The following is a 25,134-nucleotide window of genomic DNA, read 5'->3' as shown; positions in this document are numbered from 1 at the left end:
ACCCATTACAGGGGTAGACTTTACCTGACCATGATTGACTGTGGGCCCGCGCGATTTGCCCTACGGAAGAAGCTACGTGGAGGAACAGGCAATGAAATAGCGGCAATCCTTGATGAGGTGTTTTTGGAGCGAGGCCCCGTGGAAGAGTTGTTAACCGACAACGGGATTGCATTCAAGTCAGTAGCAGTGACAGAAGTACTGAAGAAATGGAAGATTCAACAGTGGCAACGGGATCGTGGAGAGAAACCACCGCACCATAAAGGCAGTTGCGGAAAGAGGAGGCACCTCACCTGAGCAAGCCGTCTTCTGGTATAACATGTCGCCTAAACTGGGACAAGTACCAGAGACGGTCCAGCAACTGTCAACGTTTGTATATTCCTGGAGACATCCCAGGGTGGAGCCGGCAAGCTGAGAAGTAGAGGCCACAGGGACAATTAAACTCGGGGACGAGGTATGGGTGAAGCCACCGGGGGCACGCTGCACCACACAATGGAGTAGAGGTCGCATGACTGGGAGGAACACTAGTAACAACATTGTGGTGGAAGGAGTCCCGAGGCACATTCTCGACGTCGAAGCAGTGGAGGGGAGTGTGCAGCCACAGGAGGAGGACGAGACACCTCAGAGGCCAAGTAGAGAGAGGTGACCGCCACAGTGGATGAGAGACTACAAAAGTGATCTTGAGATCAGCGAGGCATGTGGTTAGAAGCAAGAAAGACAAGTCTTAACATAGGTGCTCAGCGAGTGAGTTCAGGCGAAGAAAAGGAAGAACAAACATGGCAGCCAGCATTTTTATTTCGTCCGTTCTCATGTAATCTCGTGTGTGCGTGAAGATGGAAACTATAAACGATGTTCATTTCTCGGTACTGGGAGATTATTCCCGATCGGGCAGGAGAGAAGGCAATGAGAGTGGAGACAGAGGACTGTAGCGATAATCTTTCTTGAACGCTCCGTTTGTGTATTTGAGGTGACCCCCCCATTATACTTCATATTTATATTATTGGCAGAGGTAGCTTCACTTAAATACACTAAAGCAGAAGTTTTCACAATTAGTCTGTCTAGAAGTAACAAATGAGTCAACTCCCGACGATGATGTCACATACGATCTTGCACTATATATGGTGTACAAAAGTTGCATCAAAAACAGAAGACCAAAGCTCCCTCAACTCCATGATGCACAAAACGTTGCAATAGATGCAGGAAGATGTCATACCCTAGAGGGTCAATTAGCTAAAAGGATTATCCAGCAGCTAAACTCAAGTGCCATTTTGCAGAGTTATAGGGCACCTGAAACAGGTATGCCATGAATTAAAGGGGTACAAAATAGAACCCACAAGAATAGTATTGAGAAGTGGAGTGTCATTTATATTCACTAACGGTATAAACCTAGCCAAGCCACTGTCTCTCTCATTAGGCTGTGTCAGAGGTTGAGCTCAGATAATTATAATGTTCTTAGCAACCTTCATTGGTTGCCGAGTCCTAATAAGACTCAAAGTTCATTACTTAGGCAATTCCAAGTGAAATCTTGTCAGCATCCAGTGTCCCACAGCGTGCCTCTGCTGTACCAAAAAATGGATTAATTTCACTTGGGTTGGTTGGTTGGTTGGTTGGGTGGTACCTCTGCTGTACAAGTAAGTAAGTAAACCATAACTTAGTCGGTCAATTAAGGCTTGTAGATTAAACTTTTATTTCAAACATTCTAAAAAAAAATCACAACACAACAAGTGATTAATGTAAACAAAGTAAATATATTTTGGGGACCTTGAAGATATTTACATAAATACAATTAAAAAAAAAATAATATGTTTGAGTATAATAATCATCATAATAATCATCATAATCATCATCATAATAATGATCATAATAATGATCATAATAATACTCATAATAATCATCATAAAAATCATCATAATAATCATCATCATACTCATCATAATAATCATCATAATAATCATCATCATCATAATAATCATCGTAATAATCATCATAATAATCATCATAATACTCATCATAATAATCATCATCATAATCATCATAATAATAATGATCATAATAATAATCGTAATCATCATCATAATAATCATCATAATAATCATCATAGTAATCATCGTAATAATCATCATAAAAATCATCATAATAATCATCATAATATTCATCGTAATAATAATCATAATAATCATCGTAATAATCATCGTAATAATCATTGTAATAATCATTGTAATAATCATCATAATAATCATCGTAATAATAATCATAGTAATCATCGTAATAATCAGCGTAATAATCATCATAATAATCATCGTGATAATCATCGTAATAATCATCATAGAAATCATCATAATAATCATCATAAAAATCATCATAATAATCATCATAATAATCATCGTAATAATCATCGTAATAATCATCGTAATAATCATCATAATAATCATCGTAATAATCATCATAATAATCATCGTAATAATCATCATAATAATCATCGTAATAATCATCGCAATAATCATAATAATCATCGTAATAATCATCGTAATAATCATCATAATAATCACCATAATAATCATCGTAATAATCATCGCAATAATCATCGTAATAATCATCATAATAATCATCGTAATAATCATCGTGATAATCATCGTAATAATCATCATAGTAATCATCGTAATAATCATCGCAATAATCATCATAATAATCATCATAATAATCATAATAATAATCATCGTGATAATCATCATAATAATCATCGCAATAATCATCGTAATAATCATCATAATAATCATCGTAATAATCATCATAATAATCATCGTAATAATCATCATAATAACCATCGCAATAATCATCGTAATAATCATCATAATAAACATCGTAATAATCATCATAATAATCATCGTAATAATCATAATAATAATCATCATAATAATCATTGTAATAATCATCATAATAATCATCATAATAATCATCGTAATAATCATTATAATAATCATTGTAACAATCATCATAATAATCATCATAATATTCATCATAATAATCATCGCAATAATCATCGTAATAATCATTGTAATAATCATTGTAATGATCATCGTAATAATGATCATAATAATCATCATAATAATCATTGTAATAATCATCATAATAATCATCGCAATAATCATCGTAATAATCATTGTAATGATCATCGTAATAATGATCATAATAATCATCGTAATAATCATCGCAATAATCATCATAATAATCATCGTAATAATCATTGTAATAATCATCATAATAATCATCATAATAATCATCGTAATTATCATCATAGTAATCATCATAATAATCATCATAATAATCACCATAATAATCATCGTAATAATCATCATAATAATCATCATAATAATCACCATAATAATCATCATAATAATCATCGTAACAATCATCATAATAATCATCATAATAATCATCATAACAATCATCATAACAATCACCATAATAATCATCGTAATAATCATCATAATAATCATCGTAATAATAATCATAATAATCATCGTAATAATCATCATAATAATCATCGTAATAATCATCATAATAATCATCGCAATAATCATCGTAATAATCATCATAATAATCATTGTAATAATCATCGTAATAATCATCGTAATAATCATAATAATCATCGTAATAATCATCATAATAATCATCGCAATAATCATCGCAATAATCATCGCAATAATCATCATAATAATCATTGTAATAATCATTGTAATAATCATCATAATAATCATCGTAGTAATCATCATAGTAATCATCATAATAATCATCATAATCACCATAATAATCATCATAATAATCACCATAATAATCATCATAATAATCATCGTAATAATCATCATAATAATCGTCGTAATAATCATCATAATAATCACCATAATAATCATCGTAATAATCATCATAATAATCACCATAATAATCATTGTAATAATCATCATAATAATCACCATAATAATCATCATAATAATCATCGTAATAATCATCGTAATAATCATCGTAATAATCATCACAATAATCAGCGTAATAATCATCATAATAATCATCATAATAATCATCGTAATAATCATCATAATAATCATCATAAAAATCAGCGTAATAATCATCATAATAATCATCGTAATAATCATCGTAATAATCATCGTAATAATCATCATAATAATCATCGTAATAATCATCGTAATAATCATCATAATAATCACCATAATAATCATCGTAATAATCATCGTAATAATCATTGCAATAATCATCATAATAATCATCATAATAATCATCGTAATAATCATCATAATAATCATCATAATAATCAGCGTAATAATCATCATAATAATCATCATAATAATCATCGTAATAATCATCATAATAATCATCGTAATAATTATCATAATAATCATCATAATAATCATCATAATAATCAGCGTAATAATCATCATAATAATCATCATAATAATCATCGTAATAATCATCGTAATAACCATCATAATAATCATCATAATAATCATCATATTGTTTGGATTCAGCAGACGACAATTCTCATCTTGAGATTTTCACGTTTTGGTCGATGTAACCTCCGATTTTCTTCAGGTGTATCTTGTCGAACTAGGGAATATTTCTGTCAAACTTGAGAATTATGACGGAATTTCGAGCGGAACCCTTTATTTACATTACAGAGGTAACGTGCTCTTGTTCTGTCAGCCATGACTGGATAGAGGTCCTAAGTAATTCGCAATTGTATAAAACTAAGGATTGAACCTTCAACCTTCAGGAGAATATCACTTTTTACAATTGATTTTTACAAGTACTCTAACCACTGTGCCACGGGTCCTTGTACATTATTTGTCCATTTTTTTTTTTTTTTCATTTGGAAGGTTGGCATGCTAAAGTTAACTTTTTTTTTTCGTAGGTTTAATATTTTTCACTTAGCAGTTGCTGCTGTCACTATTAGGAGGGACAGGGAGGAAAAAGTGATAGGGTAAGACTCCAATGTTCGCATACAATAAGTTCTTTCTTTTTTTTTTTTTAAATAATATCTTAGCAAGAGAAAACTTTGGCACACAATCGCCATTTGGTTTCGACAGGGATCAGTTACTCTGCTGAAATATTCTGACATGCAGGGTATCTCTCAGGGAAGGGGTTCCAATTAGACACTTAGAGTCTCTGGCTCATTCTCTTGTCAACATCTTGTTCTCATTCTATCCTCTTATCAATATTTTGCTGAGTTGCAACTTTTCATACTAAGTTAAATTGGATGGTCTGGGCGAAATCCCCCCTTATCAGAAAATTCCATCTCATCTCTAGCCCTCAAACATTGATCAATCCTAATGGAACAAGTGCATCCACTTTCGCTGTGAGATTCATCAATTTTCACGGAAACAGAGTAAGGTTCAACTTGGAATCATTCTTAACACAACCCCTTAACATCAACCTGTCAGTATGACTGGTTCTAACAATAATAATTCCATCTGCACCTGGATTTATGAGTTGATGAAGCCAAAAACAATTGTAGGTTCTCATCTAAAGTACGTGAGAACTTATACCGACCAACAATGTATATAAAAAAAGTAAATAAAAATAATTTAAATTTATACCCCGTTGGTTTGAGAATAGCATCCTAGGTTCAATCTACAACCAAATAGAGTTGATTTTCCATCAATTTTCACTTCATCCTGTAAATTCTTGGTCTATTTTGCCATAGGCAATTGCGTCACAATAGTAACCAGGATAATTTTTTTGCTTGCAAGCAAAACAAGGTACAGTCCGTGAGCATGCCTCACCTATAGTGATATGGGGAGCAATTTTAGGAGTACATCCCAAAGCTACTCCTCTCAGTGTCAGTGAAGGTGACTATGATGCCTGAAACCTATGCAGAATTCGGACATGTACTGAAACAAGCGGTGCATGCGTGGTTCCCCTCTGGTGCTGCATGTGAGATGATGCCACAAAAATAGTGAAGAAATGATGACTGTGAGAAGTGTGAAGAGCCAACGTTACCTTCACATTTTAGCCAAGTTTCAGAAAAATCTAATATATGGGGCAAAAGTTATGGAGCAAAACATGTAATTTTTAGCCATTTTGGAGCATTTTTGACCTCATTTTAGGCCCAGGAATTTTTGCAAAAAAATTGTTTTTACTGTATTTAATGAAATACAATTTGTGGCAAAATTTCAGGAAAAATTAATCAACGGTTATCTGGCAATTGTCTGGAATAATGGAGACACATGGACGCACGCATGGACGCCACTGAAAAGATAGGTTCCTCTCCGATAAATCAGGAGACCAAAAACCAGGGAGTCAGTGCAATCATCGCATCCCTGCTTTTGTAGACACAGAGGGACACATGTGTTTAAATTCAGAAACTCCTAGGATACTCAGAGGGGTATCTCATGTCAACCACCCATTGGATATGGGGCATAACAGACAATTGTTTACACATCAAAAGTGTCTTGTTTCCGTAGGTAGGAATGAAAGAGACAGAGCAGGCCAACATGTGTATCAAAGCACACCTCTGGGTTTTATTTGTCACAAACGGCCTTAAAGGAGCTTGAAGCCTCTCAATTTTCCAACCTTGTTATCGTCAAATAGCTCCTTAAGGAACATGAAGGAATTGGCTCTATGTACAGGGTGAAACGATAAAATTGTTGCCCTAGAAAAGACAACATAATTCCATTTCCATTTGATGAAAACCAGTTTTCTTTGTTTTTATTGCAAATTATCTACTAGTTGACCAGTTGTGTACAAATCCCAAGAGCGATAAGTGCCTTGTATTTTGTCTGAAAGTGACGCAATGTTCGACAAGCGAGATTGGAGATGCACCACTGTACAACTGATGTTTTCTACTGATCAAAGTTTTGACAACAGGACCATTGCCAGCACCCTCAAAATGCATCGCTGGATTGCCATGAATAATAGGGACATGCTCAGGTTGATGAAAACAAAGTTTCTGGCCATGTTATAGTCTTTGGTGTGGTTTCAAGTGAGGGCCACATCATGCCACCTCATATTATGGAAGTTAGCTTGAAAGTTAGCACCAAAGTGTACCTGGATGTGCTGAAGAGTGTGGTGATTCTCTGGTGTAATCAGGTGGCCACTGCCAAACGCTGGGTGTGGCAGCAGGACTCGGTGCCAACCCACAAGTTCAAAGAGACCCAGGCTTCGCTTCAGAAGGAGTGCTACAACTTTATACCCTTCTCTCACTGGCCCTTCTTCTTCCCTGAACTGAATTTATTGGACTACTTTGTTTGGTCATATGTCAAGAACATCACCAATATAACCCCCCACACACACACACACACACAACAGTAAAGCCAGACTGATTACTGCCATTTGCCGAGTATGTGCCGAGCTCCTGCTGGCGCTTGTGGAAAAGGCATGCTCCCAGTTCCAGACATGTATCGAAGTGGCGAATGAGGCTGAAGGTGGCTACATTGAATAAATGTCAGCTCTTCTACATGATCAAGTTACCTGAATTAATGTTTGCAATGAAAGTTGAAAAATTAAATTGTAGTGCTATTTTTTCGTTAGGGCAACAAATTTATGGTTCCACCCTGTATAATAAGTATTTATACTTTTCACATCAAATCATGTAAATGACATATTGTTTGCTAGCCAAGTGTTCTGCATTGCTGGGTTCTAAAATATACTTAAATATGATATATTAATTTATGTAGATTTCATATTCATTATTATAGAATCAATTCTTTATTGAATATTATATTGTACATATAAAAGTGATTTTAAAAGTAATAAAAATATATGACTTTGGTGCCATTAGTTAAAATCGAAACCAAAACAATAGCTCTCCAACCTTAGTTGTCCGAGCTATCGTCAGATGGATGAAGAATAGTTAAAAATGAACCTTGAATGTATAAATGTATATTTGCACAGATTATCACACAAAGACAAGATCATTTTTATATATGTTCTGCAACCTTGTGTCTTAGAGGAAATGCACTTGAAAAAATGAAGACACACACACGCACGCACACACACACATACGCACGCAGACACACACACACACAGTGAGTTTTCTATATAAATTAGATTGTACCAAATATAAAGTAGAGATTTCAAAAGTAAAAAAAAAAAAAAAATATGACATGACTACCATCAGCTAAAACCGAAACATATAATGACTTAGTCGTTACCATTTGAGCTATTGTCAGGTAGATAAAAAATAGTTAAAAATGAACCAAATATAACATATAAATGGGTATTTGTGCATGTGTACAAAAGCACTTTAAGTCAACTTACATCTGCCAAAATCCAATTTTTTTCAATTTCAACCGTTTAACAACTATTTTTACCAGCTAAAAGCCAAAAACAGTTCCCAAAAAATGCAATCATTTGACCTGCTTCATGCTGCTCTATAACTTTGCATCTTGGAGGAGACGCACTTTGTCAAATTTGTTTTGACATATGTGCTGAAGTAAATTTTTTTTTGACATATGTGCTGAAGTAAATTTTTTTTTGACATATGTGCTCAAGTAAATTTATTTTGACATGTGCTGAAGTAAATGTTTTTTGACATATGTGCTGAAGTAAATTTTTTTTGGCATATGTGCTGAAGTAAATTTTTTTTGACATATGTGCTGAAGTAAATTTTTTTTTGGCATATGTGCTGAAGTAAATTTTTTTTGACATATGTGCTGAAGTAAAACAGATTTTTATGTTTGTATATTTACTTTATAAACTCATTTAAACAGGTTTAAAAAACAAAATATTTTCATTTGATCAGTGTCTGTATGGCTAAGGATTCACTTTTAGTGCCAATATTTTATACCCTTGTGAATTTCAGTCAATGGGCAGGTGGGGGTGGAGGCAAATTTTTCTATTTTTTTACTAATCTTATGCAAAACAATATTTTTATTTTTTATTTTATTAATATTGGCATTTTTTTTTCTAATTTTTTTTACTAATCTCACACGAGACAATATTTTTATTTTTTATTTTTATTAATATTGGCATTTTTTTCTAATTTTTACTAATTTCACACACGACAATAATTTTTATTTTTATTAATATTAGTATTTTTTCTAATTCTTTGCTAATTTTACACTAGACAATTGTCTTGTTTTTTTATGTGGAGGCTGTGCTAGTTTTACTAATTCTTTACTGGATTTTTCTGATTTTTTTACCAATTTCTTTTGGCTAATTTCACACTAGACAATCGTTTTTTTTTTTGCTGTAGAATTCCAGTAATTTCTTAGTTTATATGAATCATCAAAAAGCTGAACTATTTGCTTTTTAAAGCAAAAAAATTAAAAAATATATAATAGATGTTTTTAATCTTGGCTATAAAATTACAGAAAAGTTGAGAAACTGAACATATGTAATTAGAACATTGTGATGTAATGTTTTTTTTACAGAAATATAATATATATGGCAATATTTTTTAAATATATTAAAAATATAATTTTTATACACAATTTTTTCTATCCTTGTCAAAATTATGTTGCATATTTTATGCATAAGCATTATATTTTTTTAGGTGTTTGCTAGAAAGTTAAAACGGCAGTAATTTGGGCCATAGTTATATTAAACTTATACATAAAAAATATGCCAAAAAATTGAAACAAATTAGTTTACACAATAAACTTATTATAATTAGAATAAAAAAAACAAACCTATCTGAACAATATAAAATAATACTTGAGATAAATAAAACCAAATATTTAATTATTTTCATTAAAATTTTTAGCAGAAAAAATATAAACAATTTCATCCTTTTTATTATGAATGTTTTTATTAGTAATAATTGGCAATAAAAGTAAAACTTTTATGAATAAAATTTCTGTAAACATTAATATAGCTTATGCAAATTAAATTTCTGTTGCTTGTTCTTATATATATATATATATATATATATATATATATATATATATAATTATTAATAATTATTTAAATGCATACAGACACTAGTGTTTAATGCTTTTGCAATCAGTGCAGGAAGTGACGATTGCTAGTGGTCGAGGGTTTCGGACCTAGCTACAAAACCACTCTTGACTTCATTAGCAAGAAACGTTACCTTTAGACCAGCATCAATCATCATGGGAATTTAAGGGAAATTAATATTTATAAAGCCAAATACAGGCAAAACGTTATCAAAACAGTCTACAGTGATTGAACAACTGAAACTCGCAACCTCACAAATATATAATAGTATATTATACAAGTGGATGAGTATGAAAATAACACAAACATGTTTAAAGCACCAATATTTCGGTCAGAAATTACTCAATATTTCACAAGTCATTGTTTTAATTACAAATTTACAGAGTTTACACAGAAGCCACACATTTTGTATTGCAAATACTTTTGATGATAACACTTTATATCCGGTAGCAGTTGAAATGTGAAAAATGTGATAATCCTTGTAAGAATTTGAGACATAAAGCAATCCCTGTAAGATGTTAAGGACACTTTTGTGATGGCTCCATATAAAGGCAATACTGGTGAGGGCTCAGAGAATAAGGCAATCCATATGAGAGGTCTGGATATATGATACGTCTGAATATAAGGCAATCCTTTCAAGTTTTGTAGAAGAAACTTGATTTAAAGTTACAAACAATATGTTGCAAACTCCATCATAATTATCTCTCATTTACAGTTGTTCCCAAATATATTGATAGTATGGCTAAAACTCACAGGAGCAACTGAAAATTACTATCAAGATATCAAATAAAATTTGGCAAATTTTGTTATCTTCTTGGTGACATGGAACAGTCTGTGAAGATCTCAGGTGATGTAAATGGTGAACAGTTTGTCTTTGGAATTTCTGTCAGAAAATGTGTACCATTAAATGGTAGAGTAACTGAGTTAATTTATGTCAGAAAATGTGTACCATTAAATGGTAGAGTAACTGAGTTAATTTGTAGACCAAACTCTCAAAAACATTGAGCTGATAAAATTTTTTACAAAAATAGAAATTATGGACCTAAAACATTTATAGCAGTGTTAAGTTCAATTATAAGAGAATGAGTGAATTTGCTGCAATTAAGGAAGTCTTACTGAATGAGATGGAAAAGGTGTTGAAAGGGGCAGTCCTCAAATATTTCAATGTGGTGAAAAATACTGTGAAAATATAGTTTACACAACTAAAGTTAGGAGCTTAAAAAGTTTTTCATTTTTTCTGAAAAGAATGAAAATTTCAAAATTGGCTCATTTTCATACAAAATTTGAGAATCGATTTTGTTTAGTCAAATGTAAATATAGTTAAAATCTGATTAGAATTAGAGCTAAAAAAGAAAAAAAGGAATTCAATTGGAATGCTGGAATCTTTTTATAGAAAAAAAAATGTGATCCATACCACTTGTTTCGGACAGTATATATAAGATGAATCATTCTAATGGCCAATGTTAAAAATAGCAGACCAACAGAGAAGTTTGATCTTTTATAAATATAGAAGATATAGATTCTATTACTAACTGTACCTATCCAGTGTTGCCCGGTAGTATTTTTATTTGAAATTTGTTTTGTTTTTACTTTTTTTATGCAGAGATTTTCCTCCAAAATTATTATTTTTTGTCCCAATCAAGGGTAAGTAACTCTACAATTGTCCTTTTTAAGGTAGTGGGCATTTGAAAATAATTCTGACTTAGACAAAGTATTTTCTGAAAGAAATTAAATTAAATGTTATTCTTTTTAACAACATATATCCATTATACACAAAAATCCTGATAAACCGGAATCAAATGTTGATTTTTTATGTAGAAAGCTATCAATCACAAAGAAATGATAAAGAGACTGATTTTACTTTATATATTAGATGATTTTTCTTTTTGATATATAAGAACTATTACTCAAACCATGTAAATTATTTATTTAGATATTTGTAATTTTTAAACAAATTTGGCTAAGATGTCTAATCGTCATAATTTCTATCTTGACACTAAGAAACAAAACAAAACAAAAAAAAACTTGAATAGACACACTTACCTGGGTCTGCAAATTCAACAGACACTGTGTTGCCATAAATATCAAGCAATGCCCACAAAGGTCCACTCATAGAGACTCCACTAAAGAAGAGTCCTTTCTCAACACCATTAATACCATATCTGACATCGCCCCTCCGTGTAATGTAAAAGAAGAGTAGATTCGCTGATTCGGCATATCTCTCCCCGAGAGCCTTCGCCCAGTTGCCAGACATGTTTGTAAGGTCAGGACAAGCATAGCGTGGCAAGTCATCATTATTCAGTGTGATAGGATCAATATTAGTGAATCCGAAGCGGAGCACTCCACTCCAACTGCTGCAGGTCTCCACAAACCGGATGTAGACCTTCTCATTAATCGAAATTGGTCGGTTACTAAAACAGATTCCTTTGCAAAAAGAATCTCCTCGAGAAGCTCGGGTCTTGCCATTACTAAGAATGACATTTTGGCCATGTACTTTGTGAAACCGCAATGGGAAATCATCTTGGAAGCCATTAGCAACTGAAAAGAAACAAAGAAAATCTCATCATTGTAATATTAGCAAAATGGAGTTGTTTTTTACTTTATCCAAAGTTGAAAAGAAAAATTATAAAAACAAGATAATAGTATTTGTGATGAATTAATAACAAGAATTATCACATAACGTGGGTTTATTAGACATTACAGTACTAGTATTTTATTTGCCATTGTAGCAAGGCATCTTTGTGTTATCAAAGTTCTTTTAGGAGTTTTACTAAAGGGAGATAATTCTGGAAGTTTGTTGTATCAAGAAACTGAAAACTAAGTAATAGAACTTTTCTTTTAACTGTCATTCGTTTTATATTAGGATTACCTCTATATTCGATACTGATCACTTTTTATACTTAAATTGCTATCGGAAAAGTAAATAAGGAATAAAAAGAAAAATCTGTGAGCTTAATCAACTACAATAAAATGTATTATTTCAAGAGTGCTTATCTTATTATAGAAATTTATTTTTTTATAATTCCAGGTTGCCAAAGATGTCTATTTACAAAATTGCTGTTAAAAAAAATACACTGAATGTCCTCATCACCAACAGTTTTCCTATGTACAATTGAATTAAGCTTGAACACAAATCTAAAGGGATTTTTTTTTTCCTGAACTATGTTATATGGAACTTCCACTGAATTTCACTGAGATAAGTAAGACTGTAAAATAGATATATTGTATTAATAAAACTCATTCCACTGTTGTGTTTTAATTTGCTTCAGTTTGTGTTTATTTGTTACACCTCTGCATTATATTGCCACCTATAAATTACCTTTCTTTAAAGTAGTTTTAGTTTTTGAGATTCATTAAACAAAGATCAGTTTTTCTTTGTGATTTATTCTGTTGGCTTCACTTGAATCTGTCTTCGGTTTTGATAACAAACCTACAGACTTTCGTCATTGTTTCCTTACTTAGGCTCCAAAATTTTTTGGTGACTCTGTCCTTTAGCTTGTCATTTATGTTGCAGCTCGTACCACAATGCCTTACACAAAGAAGTAGAAGGGTTTCAAGCAAATAAGCCAAGAAGTTAAATGGTAGATAACATACTGTTAACAAAGTTCTGACAGCCGGACCGTTGGGTTTTTCGACTGGTATGGAAGAGCACAATCTTGTTGCCACATGTATGACATGCAGTTGGTTGATCTAGAGTTTCACTACATTACTTAGAATGCAGATGCAGCATGTTCGGTAAGGCAGAAGAGGTATCACATGATATTACTCCCACTGTTAATGATACTCTTCAGACGATATTAGATAACTGATGTTTTTTTCTCTCTGATGTCACTTTATAGTTATATCCTAACTCTCACAATTATTCTGCAAAAAAATGTCTACATAGTCACTGTTTCTAAGAAACTAATGGCAAAAAAAAAAATATGCATAAATTAGCAGTTGAAAATTGTAAATAAATGTTGTCTACAACTTGTAGTTATAGAAAATCAGTGCTTATTTTAAATTTAGTACATTGTTCCTATGTAACAAATCACCCTTTATCCATGCCAAAAGGCCATCCAAGGATAAGAGTTAGTGAATTTTTCAGGTGCACGGTGAGATAACAATGTAGTGATAACGATGGTTAAGACTGGTTAAAAATTTTATTATTTAAGAGGATGGCTCAACAAGAATTTGATAACATTAAAATCGAAAACGACCATGTTATAGTCAGCTGGAAAGCAGCCTTATGATATTGTGTTCCACAGACGGATAGTTCTTGAAAAGAAACTTTTCTCATAGTATAACCCTATAGGCTATGTCGCCCATCGTCGGGAGCAGAGTTGAGCTGCACCTTAAAGGTAACCTCACTCCCGATGCTCAGGGTTACATTTTTGAAAATAAAATAAAAGAAAAGAAAATTCAATAAACTTATCAAATAAAATTCAATAACTTTGCGTCTGGACCCTTCACGTTTCCAACAACTTTTAATCTTCTTCAAAACTTCTCCAAAGCTTTTCAGAGTATTAAACTATCCAACTCCTTGAAAATTAAGTCTTTAAATTGGCAAATACTTATTATTCATAACTCCTCGTTGTGGCTTGATTGTCTAGTTTTTATCTTTGTCTTCATCTTTTCTTTGTCTAGTGTTTAGGACCTTAATATCTATCCCAGACGCTCGCTAGTTGCTGGAACTCATCGTTTTCTATTTGAACACGCAACTTGTGCATAACCCTAAGTTCACATGGCAGTCCTGCTTTCATGATGGCTGGTTGGTAACACTACCACAAGGGTACTGCAGCTGGTCGTCCCCCTGTCTCTATCTTTCTGTACCCTTTACCATTACTTGTGGGAGGGGTTTCCCAAAACCCCAAAGACCATATGTATAAGGTAGGATAAGTGAATTGGTCATCATAGTTAACCCTATTTCCAAAGTGATCTCAATCCAATAATTAAAACCACTCGACAATTTATCTACTTGACTTCATTTCCTGGTGGTCAAATAAAACTCAAGTGGCATTTTTCCACAAATTCACAATCTTCATTTTATGATCCCAACTGAGGAGCGGCTTTTGATTATCTATTAAGAAAACAGATTATTCTTTTTATTATCATCATCATCATCATCATCATCATCATCATCATCACTTAGATTCAACAATGTGAAATCTCTTGAATTCGTGTTAAAAGATCACTCAAGAGAACTGATCGCAACAAGCAAGACAACCTGATGTTGTCCAGTACACACTCTGGTCACAATAGAAGTGCTATTTAGTTTTAAATACACAGACGGAGAAAGGAAGATTATTTACAGTGGTTGTAGGCAGACGAATCTTTGTTGTAAAGATTTTATAGGAGAAAACCATAGACTGGAGCTCAGTCGAGTAACTACCATGAAAATAACAATAGAGGAGCAAAAAACTAGTAACTTTTCTTCTATAAGAAAGAAAGTGAATGGAAGAGAAGAGGACATCTGTCAATAGATTTTGAGATCAGTTTTGCACTCTGTTGACATCGTTTTTTTTTTTTTTTCAACGATTATTATGACAATTACTCGCTTGTCTAAACTAATATTTAGCATTTTTTCTAAGAAGATTTATAATTTATGGATCTGGTATGTGTAGTAGTGTGTCAAAAAAGTCTTCCATTATTTACTGAATCATAATTAGTCATCTCTATTTTTTCTTTTTTTAAATGTTTCAACAGTCACATCTTACTCCAGTTAACCAAATTATTTCCAGTGAAATAATATGTTGTCTTTTTTAACTTCAGTATGGTAGGAGGTACGAAGTCTTCTCTAATACAAGAAATGATTTCTTATGAATTTCTGTAAAATACTGAATAGTCTTAATTTAAACCAGGCTTGTGTGAATGTATAAGCAAAAAAATGAGGAACAGATGATTTTTGGATGAATAATTATCATGTCAAGTATGAAGGTTATGTGTGTGGGATGCAATAGCAGACAAATAAGAACAGATGAGAGAATAAGAGAAGATCATTAAACGAAGATATGCCCGTCTCTAGGAATTGCTATGCAAGGGGTAGGTCTCTTTCCATAAAGAATGTATCTGGATATAAAATTAAAATAAAAACTATAATTACTTAAAATGAAAATATTATCAGTTATTTTAATGAACAAAACAAAAATAATATTTGACAAATAACACTCTAGAAAGAAACAAAGCAAAAGTATAGTCGGTTTGATGAAGATACAGGAAAGACAGCATAGCCTCCTCCTCCTCCTCTTTCCTAGTATGGAACATTGTTCTCTAGACAAAAATGCCAAGTTTAGTAGCACTGACCATCATCACCTCCATGACAACCATGTCTAAATACCACTTTTTTTAAAATTTCAAATCTCTTCACCATTGTACTATCTTCAAATGTAGAAATTTGAAGGTACAACAGCAAAACCACTGTGAATGTAGAAATGCAAAAATGAGAATGCTAGTGAAATATTAAAAAATGAGAATGCTAGTGAAATATTAAAAAATGAGAATGCTAATGAAATATTAAAAAATGAGAATCCTAATGAAATATTAAAAAATGAGAATGCTAAATAAATATTAAAAAATGAGAATGCTAACGAAATATAAAAAAATGAGAATGCTAATGAAATATTAAAAAATGAGAATGCTAGTGAAATATTTTAAAAAAATGAGAATGCTAATGAAATATTAAAAAAGGAGAATGCTAATGAAATATTAAAAAATGAGAATGCTAGTGAAATATTAAAATATGAGAATGCTAAATAAATATTTAAAAAATGAGAATGCTAGTGAAATATTAAAATATGAGAATGCTAAATAAATATTAAAAAAATGAGAATGCTAGTGAAATATTTAAAAAAGAAAATAATATCTCACAAAAATTCCAACCAGCTTATACTTCAATACACAGAATGTATTGAATAGATCTAACCAAGTGAAATATTATCTCTAAAGATGGCTGGCGACCGTGGTGAAGCGGATAACAACACAGACTGATAGCCTGGGTATCCAAGTGTGAATTCAGTTGCTTCTATAACACCATTTTCACTTGTAAATGTTGGAAACCTTCAAGTGATCTTTCACATAAGTACTTGAAAGAAGCAGGGAAACTAATGCCAACAAGTAGTACGATGCCGATTCATACAAATGTAAAAATCAAGAGCCGATACTGAAAAGAAGAAGAAGAAAAGTAAAAATTATTTCAAGTATGAAGCATACACTGAAGTGTGAGGATACAAACATTCTGATGTAAAATATCACTGTTTAGTTGTTTTTTCTTAAAATCATATTAACTTTACATAAGGCAAATTGCCATCATATAATGTCTATAAGGGGCTACTGTAAATTAGGTACTATGCCTACAGGGACAGTGTAAATAGGGAGTTGAGCAGCAAGATGTCTATTTACATTATACTTAATTGTACAGTCAGGGAAGCAGAATACAGGGAGGGAATTTCAAAACCACAGTCCATATGAAGAAACTTTTAGAATAGAAAGCTGACTGGCATCAGAAGACCTCCACAGTGAAGGTGTGCGATTTTGCTGGCTGTTGGGTTAGTTGGGGATATCTACATTGAGGGGACACCAGTGTTATGAGTTCATTAGAGCACATTCCATTAAACTGCAAAACAAACACAAGGATGAAACATTACGGAAGGTATTTAAGTTTAGAGCAATTTCTAATACCATTATAGAATTTATATGATTGCAAACCGACAAAGTCAACATTTGTCAAAAATCACAGTTGTTTTTATGAGGTTTTCATGAGTCGTCATATACTTATTCAACCCTGAAGTTGCTTTTAGCAAGTACTTCAGACTTTTAAAAGCAATATCCACACATGAAACAACAAAATAATCGATCCCTAGTTTCAAGACAATGATGGGTAGCGAAATTTTGTTCTCAAGCATGTGGCAAAACTATAGAGTATGCACATAATCTAACCCTAATCCTACCAGTATAATATAAAACATGATAAATTTAAATGTTTTTTTTTTGTGTGTGTGTGCTGAAAATAATAAAAACATTATTTGTTTGGATATTAGATAAGACTTTTCCTTTACAATAGTGGATATTGATTAGTCCTTAAAGCAATCAGGAAGTGGATTCATCAGTTATGAATGTTTAATTAATAAAGAAATCAAAGAACTACTTTAAAATGATGATCGATGTACATTATGTAAGTTCTTTGCTAGAATCGACACCTTGTATCAAGTTTTACTTGCAGATCTTTAAAAATACAAGCATTACAATTAATAAACCCATGATTTTTATGTTTTGAAAAAGCATTCTAAATCTTTGCAAATTGTTTCTTTACGATTTTGTTGTCCTCAATCACGTGATCAATCTTTTTCAAGATAAGATGCACACGCATCAGATCAAGAAAATATGCTGATCTCACTGACAGATTTGAATCCCAGCCAATCATCATGGAGATAAGTGCAGCGATAGGCCCTGCCATCCACAACTTTCCCAATGGCCTCATTATCTGTTAATGACACGCCACACTGTGGACCATTGTGAATTCACTTGACTTTACAAAACCTTCTCGTGGAAATGCTTTGAGCCTGCTCTCGGGCTGCCAAGCCAACAGAACATCTGGTGAAACTTCCTAATAAGTGCATATTTGTTTCAAAAAAGGGTATTTTATTAGTTGATTATTATTTGTTGTTACATTCCTGATGTGAGACATGGATGTGAGGCATTTTCCCATTTCATTTCATTTTGTAGAAAAGTTATTCAAACAATTATATCGATTGTGTACAAGGTAATCTGGAAGTCTTGTAACCTACATGAAAACATAACATCACATGAATAATTAATACAGAAATATAAAAAATATGTCTATTCACCTTAAGAACAGTCTAACAAGATAAAAACACCAGAACAATAAAAGATCAAGTAATAGAGTAACAAAAACAATATATAATAAATTCAGTTTATTCATTTTCACTGACATTGACACATGTTGTACAAATAGCATTTTCATGGTACAAAATGGAATGATCTCGGCTTTAGTGATTGGTCTTCTATCATTGTTAATTTTTGGTAGTAAGAATTTCACACAACACTATACATTCATGTTTCTTGCGTACTCAAATCTGATAATGCAAAAGTAATCATATTTGATTTCAAGAAAAAATTCTGTAAATGAATTGTGCACCTAAAGAAAGCTGGAGAGTAACTAAGTTGAAAGATATTAGAAATTAATGTGCATACGTGCACTGGGTAATTTTTAAAACTAGTGAACAGAAAAAAAGATGAAAGAAACAAATAAACAACAAATAAATATTATAAAAGCTAATAAAAGTTACTTTTCTTATCCTAACCTGAAGATGATTTGTTTTGGTAAAGTATTTAAATATGTTTTTATTGCATTTTTATAAGCCAATAAAAGAACAAAGAATTTTACCTTAATTTTTAAAATGATCTTTAGCCAAAATTTGTAGAAGGCCATTTTTCTGTTAACTTGATCCTCAGGTAATGGTTAACAAATACGGATTGCAAACACCTTAAAATTTACTTTTTTACCTCAAAGAAAAGTATAAAAAACAAAAATATTCTACCTAAAGAGAAAAAGAATAAAAAAAAAAAAAAGATCAAAGTTTGGAGCAAGTTGATGAAAGTGCTAGCCATCTTATTTTTCATTCTAATATGACATATTGACCAAACTTTTGGATTGAACTAAAAAATGCATTAAATACTTAAAAAAATATCTAAGTAGGTAGGAAGGTAATTTTTATTGCCTTTTCGTTTCTTTCATCTTTTTATTTCTGTTAACTATTGTCTGTTCTCAAAGTGAATAAATTGAATTCAGGACATGTGCTTTGTATTAGTGTATTAATTGGTCTTCGAATGTTCTTACTTTTAGTATGAGCAAAAAGACTTTCACATCACTTGGTAGACAAATAATAAATATATAGATTGGTAACTATTGTAAACAATTTCAAAGTGGATGCTATATTTGCACACAGTGTATTAAAATGAACAATATATCGATGATTTAAAACATTGTAACTGTTTCACGACAACAAAAAGGAATTTTTGCTTTAATGTGTGACAATGGATGAAACATGGATCGAACACTTTACTCTTAAATCAAATCAGCAATCAGCTGAATAGATAGCAGCAGATAAAAAACAATCCAAAGCTATCAAAGACACAAACATCAGCAGGCAAGGTTTTGGCCTCCATATTTTGGGATAACCAATGCTATTTGTTCATTGATTACTCTGAGGTAGGTAGAACTATTAACAGTGAATATTAAATAGAATTATTGGTGCATTTGAAAATATTTTCAAAAACAATCACAAATAAAGAAGGGCCTTTCATCAAGACAATGCATTGTGTCACAAGTCGATTGCAAAACTGCATGAATTGCAAGACTGAATTGTTTGCACGTCTACCCTATTTTCCAGATCTGAACCCCAGCGACTACTGGCTGTTTGTAACCTTAAAAAAATGCACCAGGGAAAGAGATTTGACTCCAATGAAACAGTGTTATTGGAAACTGAGGCATATTTTGTGGCTGAAGACATAGTTCTATAAAAAAGCATCATGTGTTAGAATCAGTGTATTACCCTAGAAGGAGAAGACTATGCTGATGAATAAAGTCGAGTTTTGGCTAAAAGTTGTTTTATTAGTTACACTTTTGAATTATTATTGAATTGTTCAATTAGTTATAAATAGGGCTGTGACAACAGCATATACTTTTCATTGTTTTGACTCTTGAGTATATATCCGTTAATATCTTATATGTTTTTATATAGACGCATGTGGTTTTCGGTTAAGTGTGTCTGTGTCGGATATATACCCGAGAGTCAAAAGAATGAAAAGAATATTCTGTTGTCACAACCCTAGTTATAAAATAAAAACATTAAAAAATTAAGTGTAGCTGTAGTTATTAGTTATCTCCCTTTATTAGAAAATTTTACTGATGTCATTCTAGAAATAAGACTTTCTCATCACATACAATATTCAAACATGTAAAAGACAGTTAATAAAAAGCATGAACGCGATATGTTTTCTATTAATTCATAACTTATGCCTTTTATCAATACTACATTTGTTAATTTTGGCTTTAATAAATGAAATTCAAAAATTCAGTTGGGGGAGAGAGATGATAGGGATTGCATACAAGTAGAGATACAAATTACAATCTTATTTGAGTTTATTTTCACTTTAGTTTGGGTTATCCAATGTTGAAACACAATCAGCCATTTTGACAAAGGTTGCATAGAATCATCCGGTAAAAAAAAAAGAAAAGATTCAAATTTACCAGCAGCTGCAAACGGTTGAAGACTTAAGGACAAAATAAAGCCAGAATTATAAGGCTGCCAAAAGTGCACCCAGTTTACTTTCTACAACCCAAGCTTACAAATGGCAAGGAAAGTGACACTTTGTTATATGGACAAAATATTGTAACAAAGCAAAAGCTTTTCTTACTAATTCCCTGTGATAATGTAAAGCATTTCAATATATTTAGAAATGAGATATAAAATGGAAAAAGGGTAGGAATTCTTTTTTTACCTACTTTCTTCGGTTGTTTCTCTGTTTTCTTCAAGTGTGGATCTAAATGCAGTAGGCATGAGCCTGTTGCAGTAAAAAGGAAAGCCATCATAACATGAAGAGGTGAAAGGTCGAGCAGAGCAATGATAAGAGTATGAGGAGGAAGAGAAATCCAGGCTTTGCCGCCTCCTTATAAAACATGAGGAGCTTGAATGAAGTTGATGCTTCTTCAAGTCATGCAAACTTGTCGACTTTGTCAGTTTGTAGTCTATCAGCATGTTATCAGTAAACATGTCAAAAATCTTCTTCCGGCTAGGAGAAAATGATTCGAAAAGGGTTAAATCCATTGGAGAGATAAAATCCGTAGCAGAGGGGTTAGAAACGGGCCATACAGTTTCACATATATGGAGAGTGTCTATGAATAACGACAGTCACATAAGAGCCCACATTCAGAAAAAGAAGAAGAAGAAAACGCCCGTCTAAAGAGCAAAGTAATGTTGATGTAGGCAACAATGTTGGCTGCCTCTTTGAATTGCTATCCACTTTCTTGTTGTTATACATACCAGTCAAGATATACACCCCCCCCCCATGCCGTCGCCATGTGCCACACCTCAACCTAATAGATGTATAATAGTCTACAAGATTCTATGAACAAACTACCTGGCTCATGTGAAACTAAATGTTGCATGATTTTTTTCAGTTGTGTAATAAGGTTTTTCATCATATAAAATGCCCACTCTCCCTCTTTTCATGCAAAAATGTCCACCATGCTTCCTTACTATTTTTATCGCCTCCTCCTCCCCCACAATTTTATGCTCATTTGAAAAAGAAAAAGAAAAAAAGAGAGATGGAATCGGCTATGCATTCCTCCTTTTCTCTCCACCTACCTCTCCTTCCTCCTCCTCATTTACAGTTCTAATATAGCAGGAATATCAAAACAAAAACCTAGCGAGACCTGATGAGTCTAGGACCTAAGATATAGGGCAGCAACTACCGCTGGTGCCATTCTGTTACACAGGAAATTATATAACAATAATGAGTGTTTAATACTTTCCTCAACATTTTGTACATTGGAATAATGCAAAAGGTTGAATTTGTTTATTCATAGATTTTTCAAAGGGTAGAAACGATTTTAATTAGCAAAATATTTTGTTAAATTCTTTAAAAATAATTTAGATAAAGAGAGAGAACAAAAGTGTACACACACACACACACACACACACACACACACACACACACACACACACACACACACACAAACACCTCACCCCCCCCCCCGGCGTTTCCCAGTTGTAAAATATGCTTGAATATGATATCTTAATTTATGCAGATTTCATATTTTTTATCACAGAGCCAATTCTCTATTATTATATTGTACCCAATTTATTGTAATGGCTGTCTAGCATGGACCAGTCATAAAATACGCTTCAATATGATATCTATTCATATTTATTATTAGAGCCAATACTCTATTGATTATCATATTGTACCCAGTGTATAATAGTGATTTCAAAGGTTAAAAAAAAAATGATTGAGTGCTATCAGCTAGAATTGAAACCAAAACATTTAGTGCTATGGTGTTAGTCGCTACCGGTTGAGCAATCATCAGATAGATAAGCAAAAGTTAAAATAAACAGACTTTAACATATAAATGTATATTTATACACGTACACTAGCGCTTTAAGTTGCCTGTGAAGTTCCATTTTTTATTTCAATTTTGATCTCTTAGCATTTATTTTTACTGGCTAAAGACCAAATCGAATTTGTTCCACAAGTCCAAATTCTCTATATATCAGATTTCAAATCTGTAGACCAAAAATTGACAGAGGAGTTTGGTAGAGACCACTCCTCAGACAGACAATATTAGGCACGGCCAAAACGGAAGGAATGAGTAAATAATTTTTCACAAAGTCTATCTTCAAAAATCTACCAAAAATCCAGTAATTATCAAATCAATACGACATTTTCACCGATTATTAAGTGAAGAATAAACTTTATAATGGTCTACTTTTGTTTTTCATAATTGATATTTATATATATATATATATATATATAGTTTGCCTACAAACTCCTCCTTCTTTATTTGTGGCTACAAATATGCTTAAAATAATTAGCTGAAATTGAACAAAATATATTATATTGTGGGGAGGGTGAAGATTTTAGATAAAATAAACAAATAAACAAACAAAAAAAAAATAACTGCGTACGTATAAGATTTCAGGTTGAAAATCCAAATTCATTCCATCTATTGTGTTTTGAAGTGTTGAATATGTTGAAATTTGTTGAATATAATGATTATCTTTCAGATTAGCAAAAAAAACAAACAATTATGTTTTCATTATTTCTGTGAAAAACATTACTTTTAAATCTTTGAAAGATAAATTACTAATTTTATTTTAGTTAGTCCAATATTGATAATATACCATTAAATAAGAATTGCTTTGAAGAATCTGTAGCAGAAACAAATGGAACTTTTTTCTTTCGCAAATCAATGCCTCTCCCATGTGTTATTTGGCCATATACTGACCAATCAGGGGTGTGGCGCATTGATCCTTTTTCTTCCCTAAGGAACTCGGACAGCTCCGATTTGAAGGAAAAAAACTCTTCCTTACCGAGAGAGACGCCAAGCATATCGAACATCTTTCCTCGCTTTCTCTCCACCTCTGTGTTATTTCATCCGGTATCGACGATTCCCGTTGGAAATAACTACCGTGACTGCACCAGGAGGCCAGAGTTGGGTTTTGATCAGGAATATATCTCTCTATGACCATTCGCCTGAATAAAACTTTTCTTTGTTACATTTATTGACGTTGTGTTCGTTGTTTCAGAAGTTTGTGTTGAATTGTTTATTTTAGCAGGTTGCACAAACCCTAAAAATCGATACCAAAAAAGAAAAAAAAAATCGATAAATAACTGGGCATTTTACTAAAATATGTAAATTTCTTTCGGCAATATCTTGTTAATTCACCAATGGTTGACCAAGCATGATACTAGATGCAGGAGTTGTTTTCAACACATGCAATACCTAACACTTCCAAAATGGTCCCCCATCTGGTATTGGTCAGCCTCATCATGGCTTAATTTTGGGGGTTATGTAGACAATATATATATATATATATATATATATATATATATATATATATATGTGTGTGTGTATATATATATATATATATATATATATATATATAGTTAGTATATATATATATATATAGTTAGTATATATATATATATAGTTAGTATATATATATATATATATATAGTTAGTATATATATATATATATATATATAGTTAGTATATATATATCTTATATGTATATAATATATAGTTAGTATATATATATATTATATATATAATATATACATAGTATATATATATAATATATATATATAGTTAGTATATATATATTATATATATATAATATATATATATATATATAGTTAGTATATATATATATATAATATATATATAGTTAGTATATATATAAAATATATATATATATATATAATATATATATATAGTTAGTATATATATAATATATATATAGTTAGTATATATATAATATATATATATAGTTAGTATATATATAATATATATATATAGTTAGTAGATATATATATATATAGTTAGTATATATATAATAAATATATAGTTAGTATATATATAATATATATAGTTGGTATATATATAATATATATATATTTAGTTAGTATATATATAATATATATATTTAGTTAGTATATATATAA

The 25,134-nt window shown here is 31.6% G+C and overlaps 1 protein-coding gene across 2 annotated transcripts in view; it reads right to left on the bottom strand.

Moving 5' to 3' along the window:
- LOC145246016 (protein neuralized-like) overlaps positions 1 to 25,134 on the bottom strand; it is a 600,001-nt gene that overhangs the window by 403,136 nt on the left and 171,731 nt on the right. The window contains exons 1-2 of one of the 2 annotated variants that reach the window (XM_080107828.1): positions 21,413 to 21,916; positions 11,953 to 12,447 (exon numbers count right to left, since the gene is read on the bottom strand). In XM_080107828.1, the coding sequence (XP_079963954.1) occupies positions 11,953 to 12,447; positions 21,413 to 21,734 (817 nt within the window). In that variant the 5' untranslated portion in view covers positions 21,735 to 21,916. Of the gene's footprint in view, positions 1 to 11,952; positions 12,448 to 21,412; positions 21,917 to 25,134 lie in introns of those variants that run through there. The other variant, XM_080107829.1, reaches the window with a different exon arrangement.

The sequence above is a fragment of the Euprymna scolopes genome, chromosome 23 (assembly GCF_053919585.1).
Source record: "Euprymna scolopes isolate OS-2025 chromosome 23, ASM5391958v1, whole genome shotgun sequence".
Taxonomy (NCBI): domain Eukaryota; kingdom Metazoa; phylum Mollusca; class Cephalopoda; order Sepiida; family Sepiolidae; genus Euprymna; species Euprymna scolopes.
This window is presented reverse-complemented; position numbering and strand designations above follow the sequence as displayed.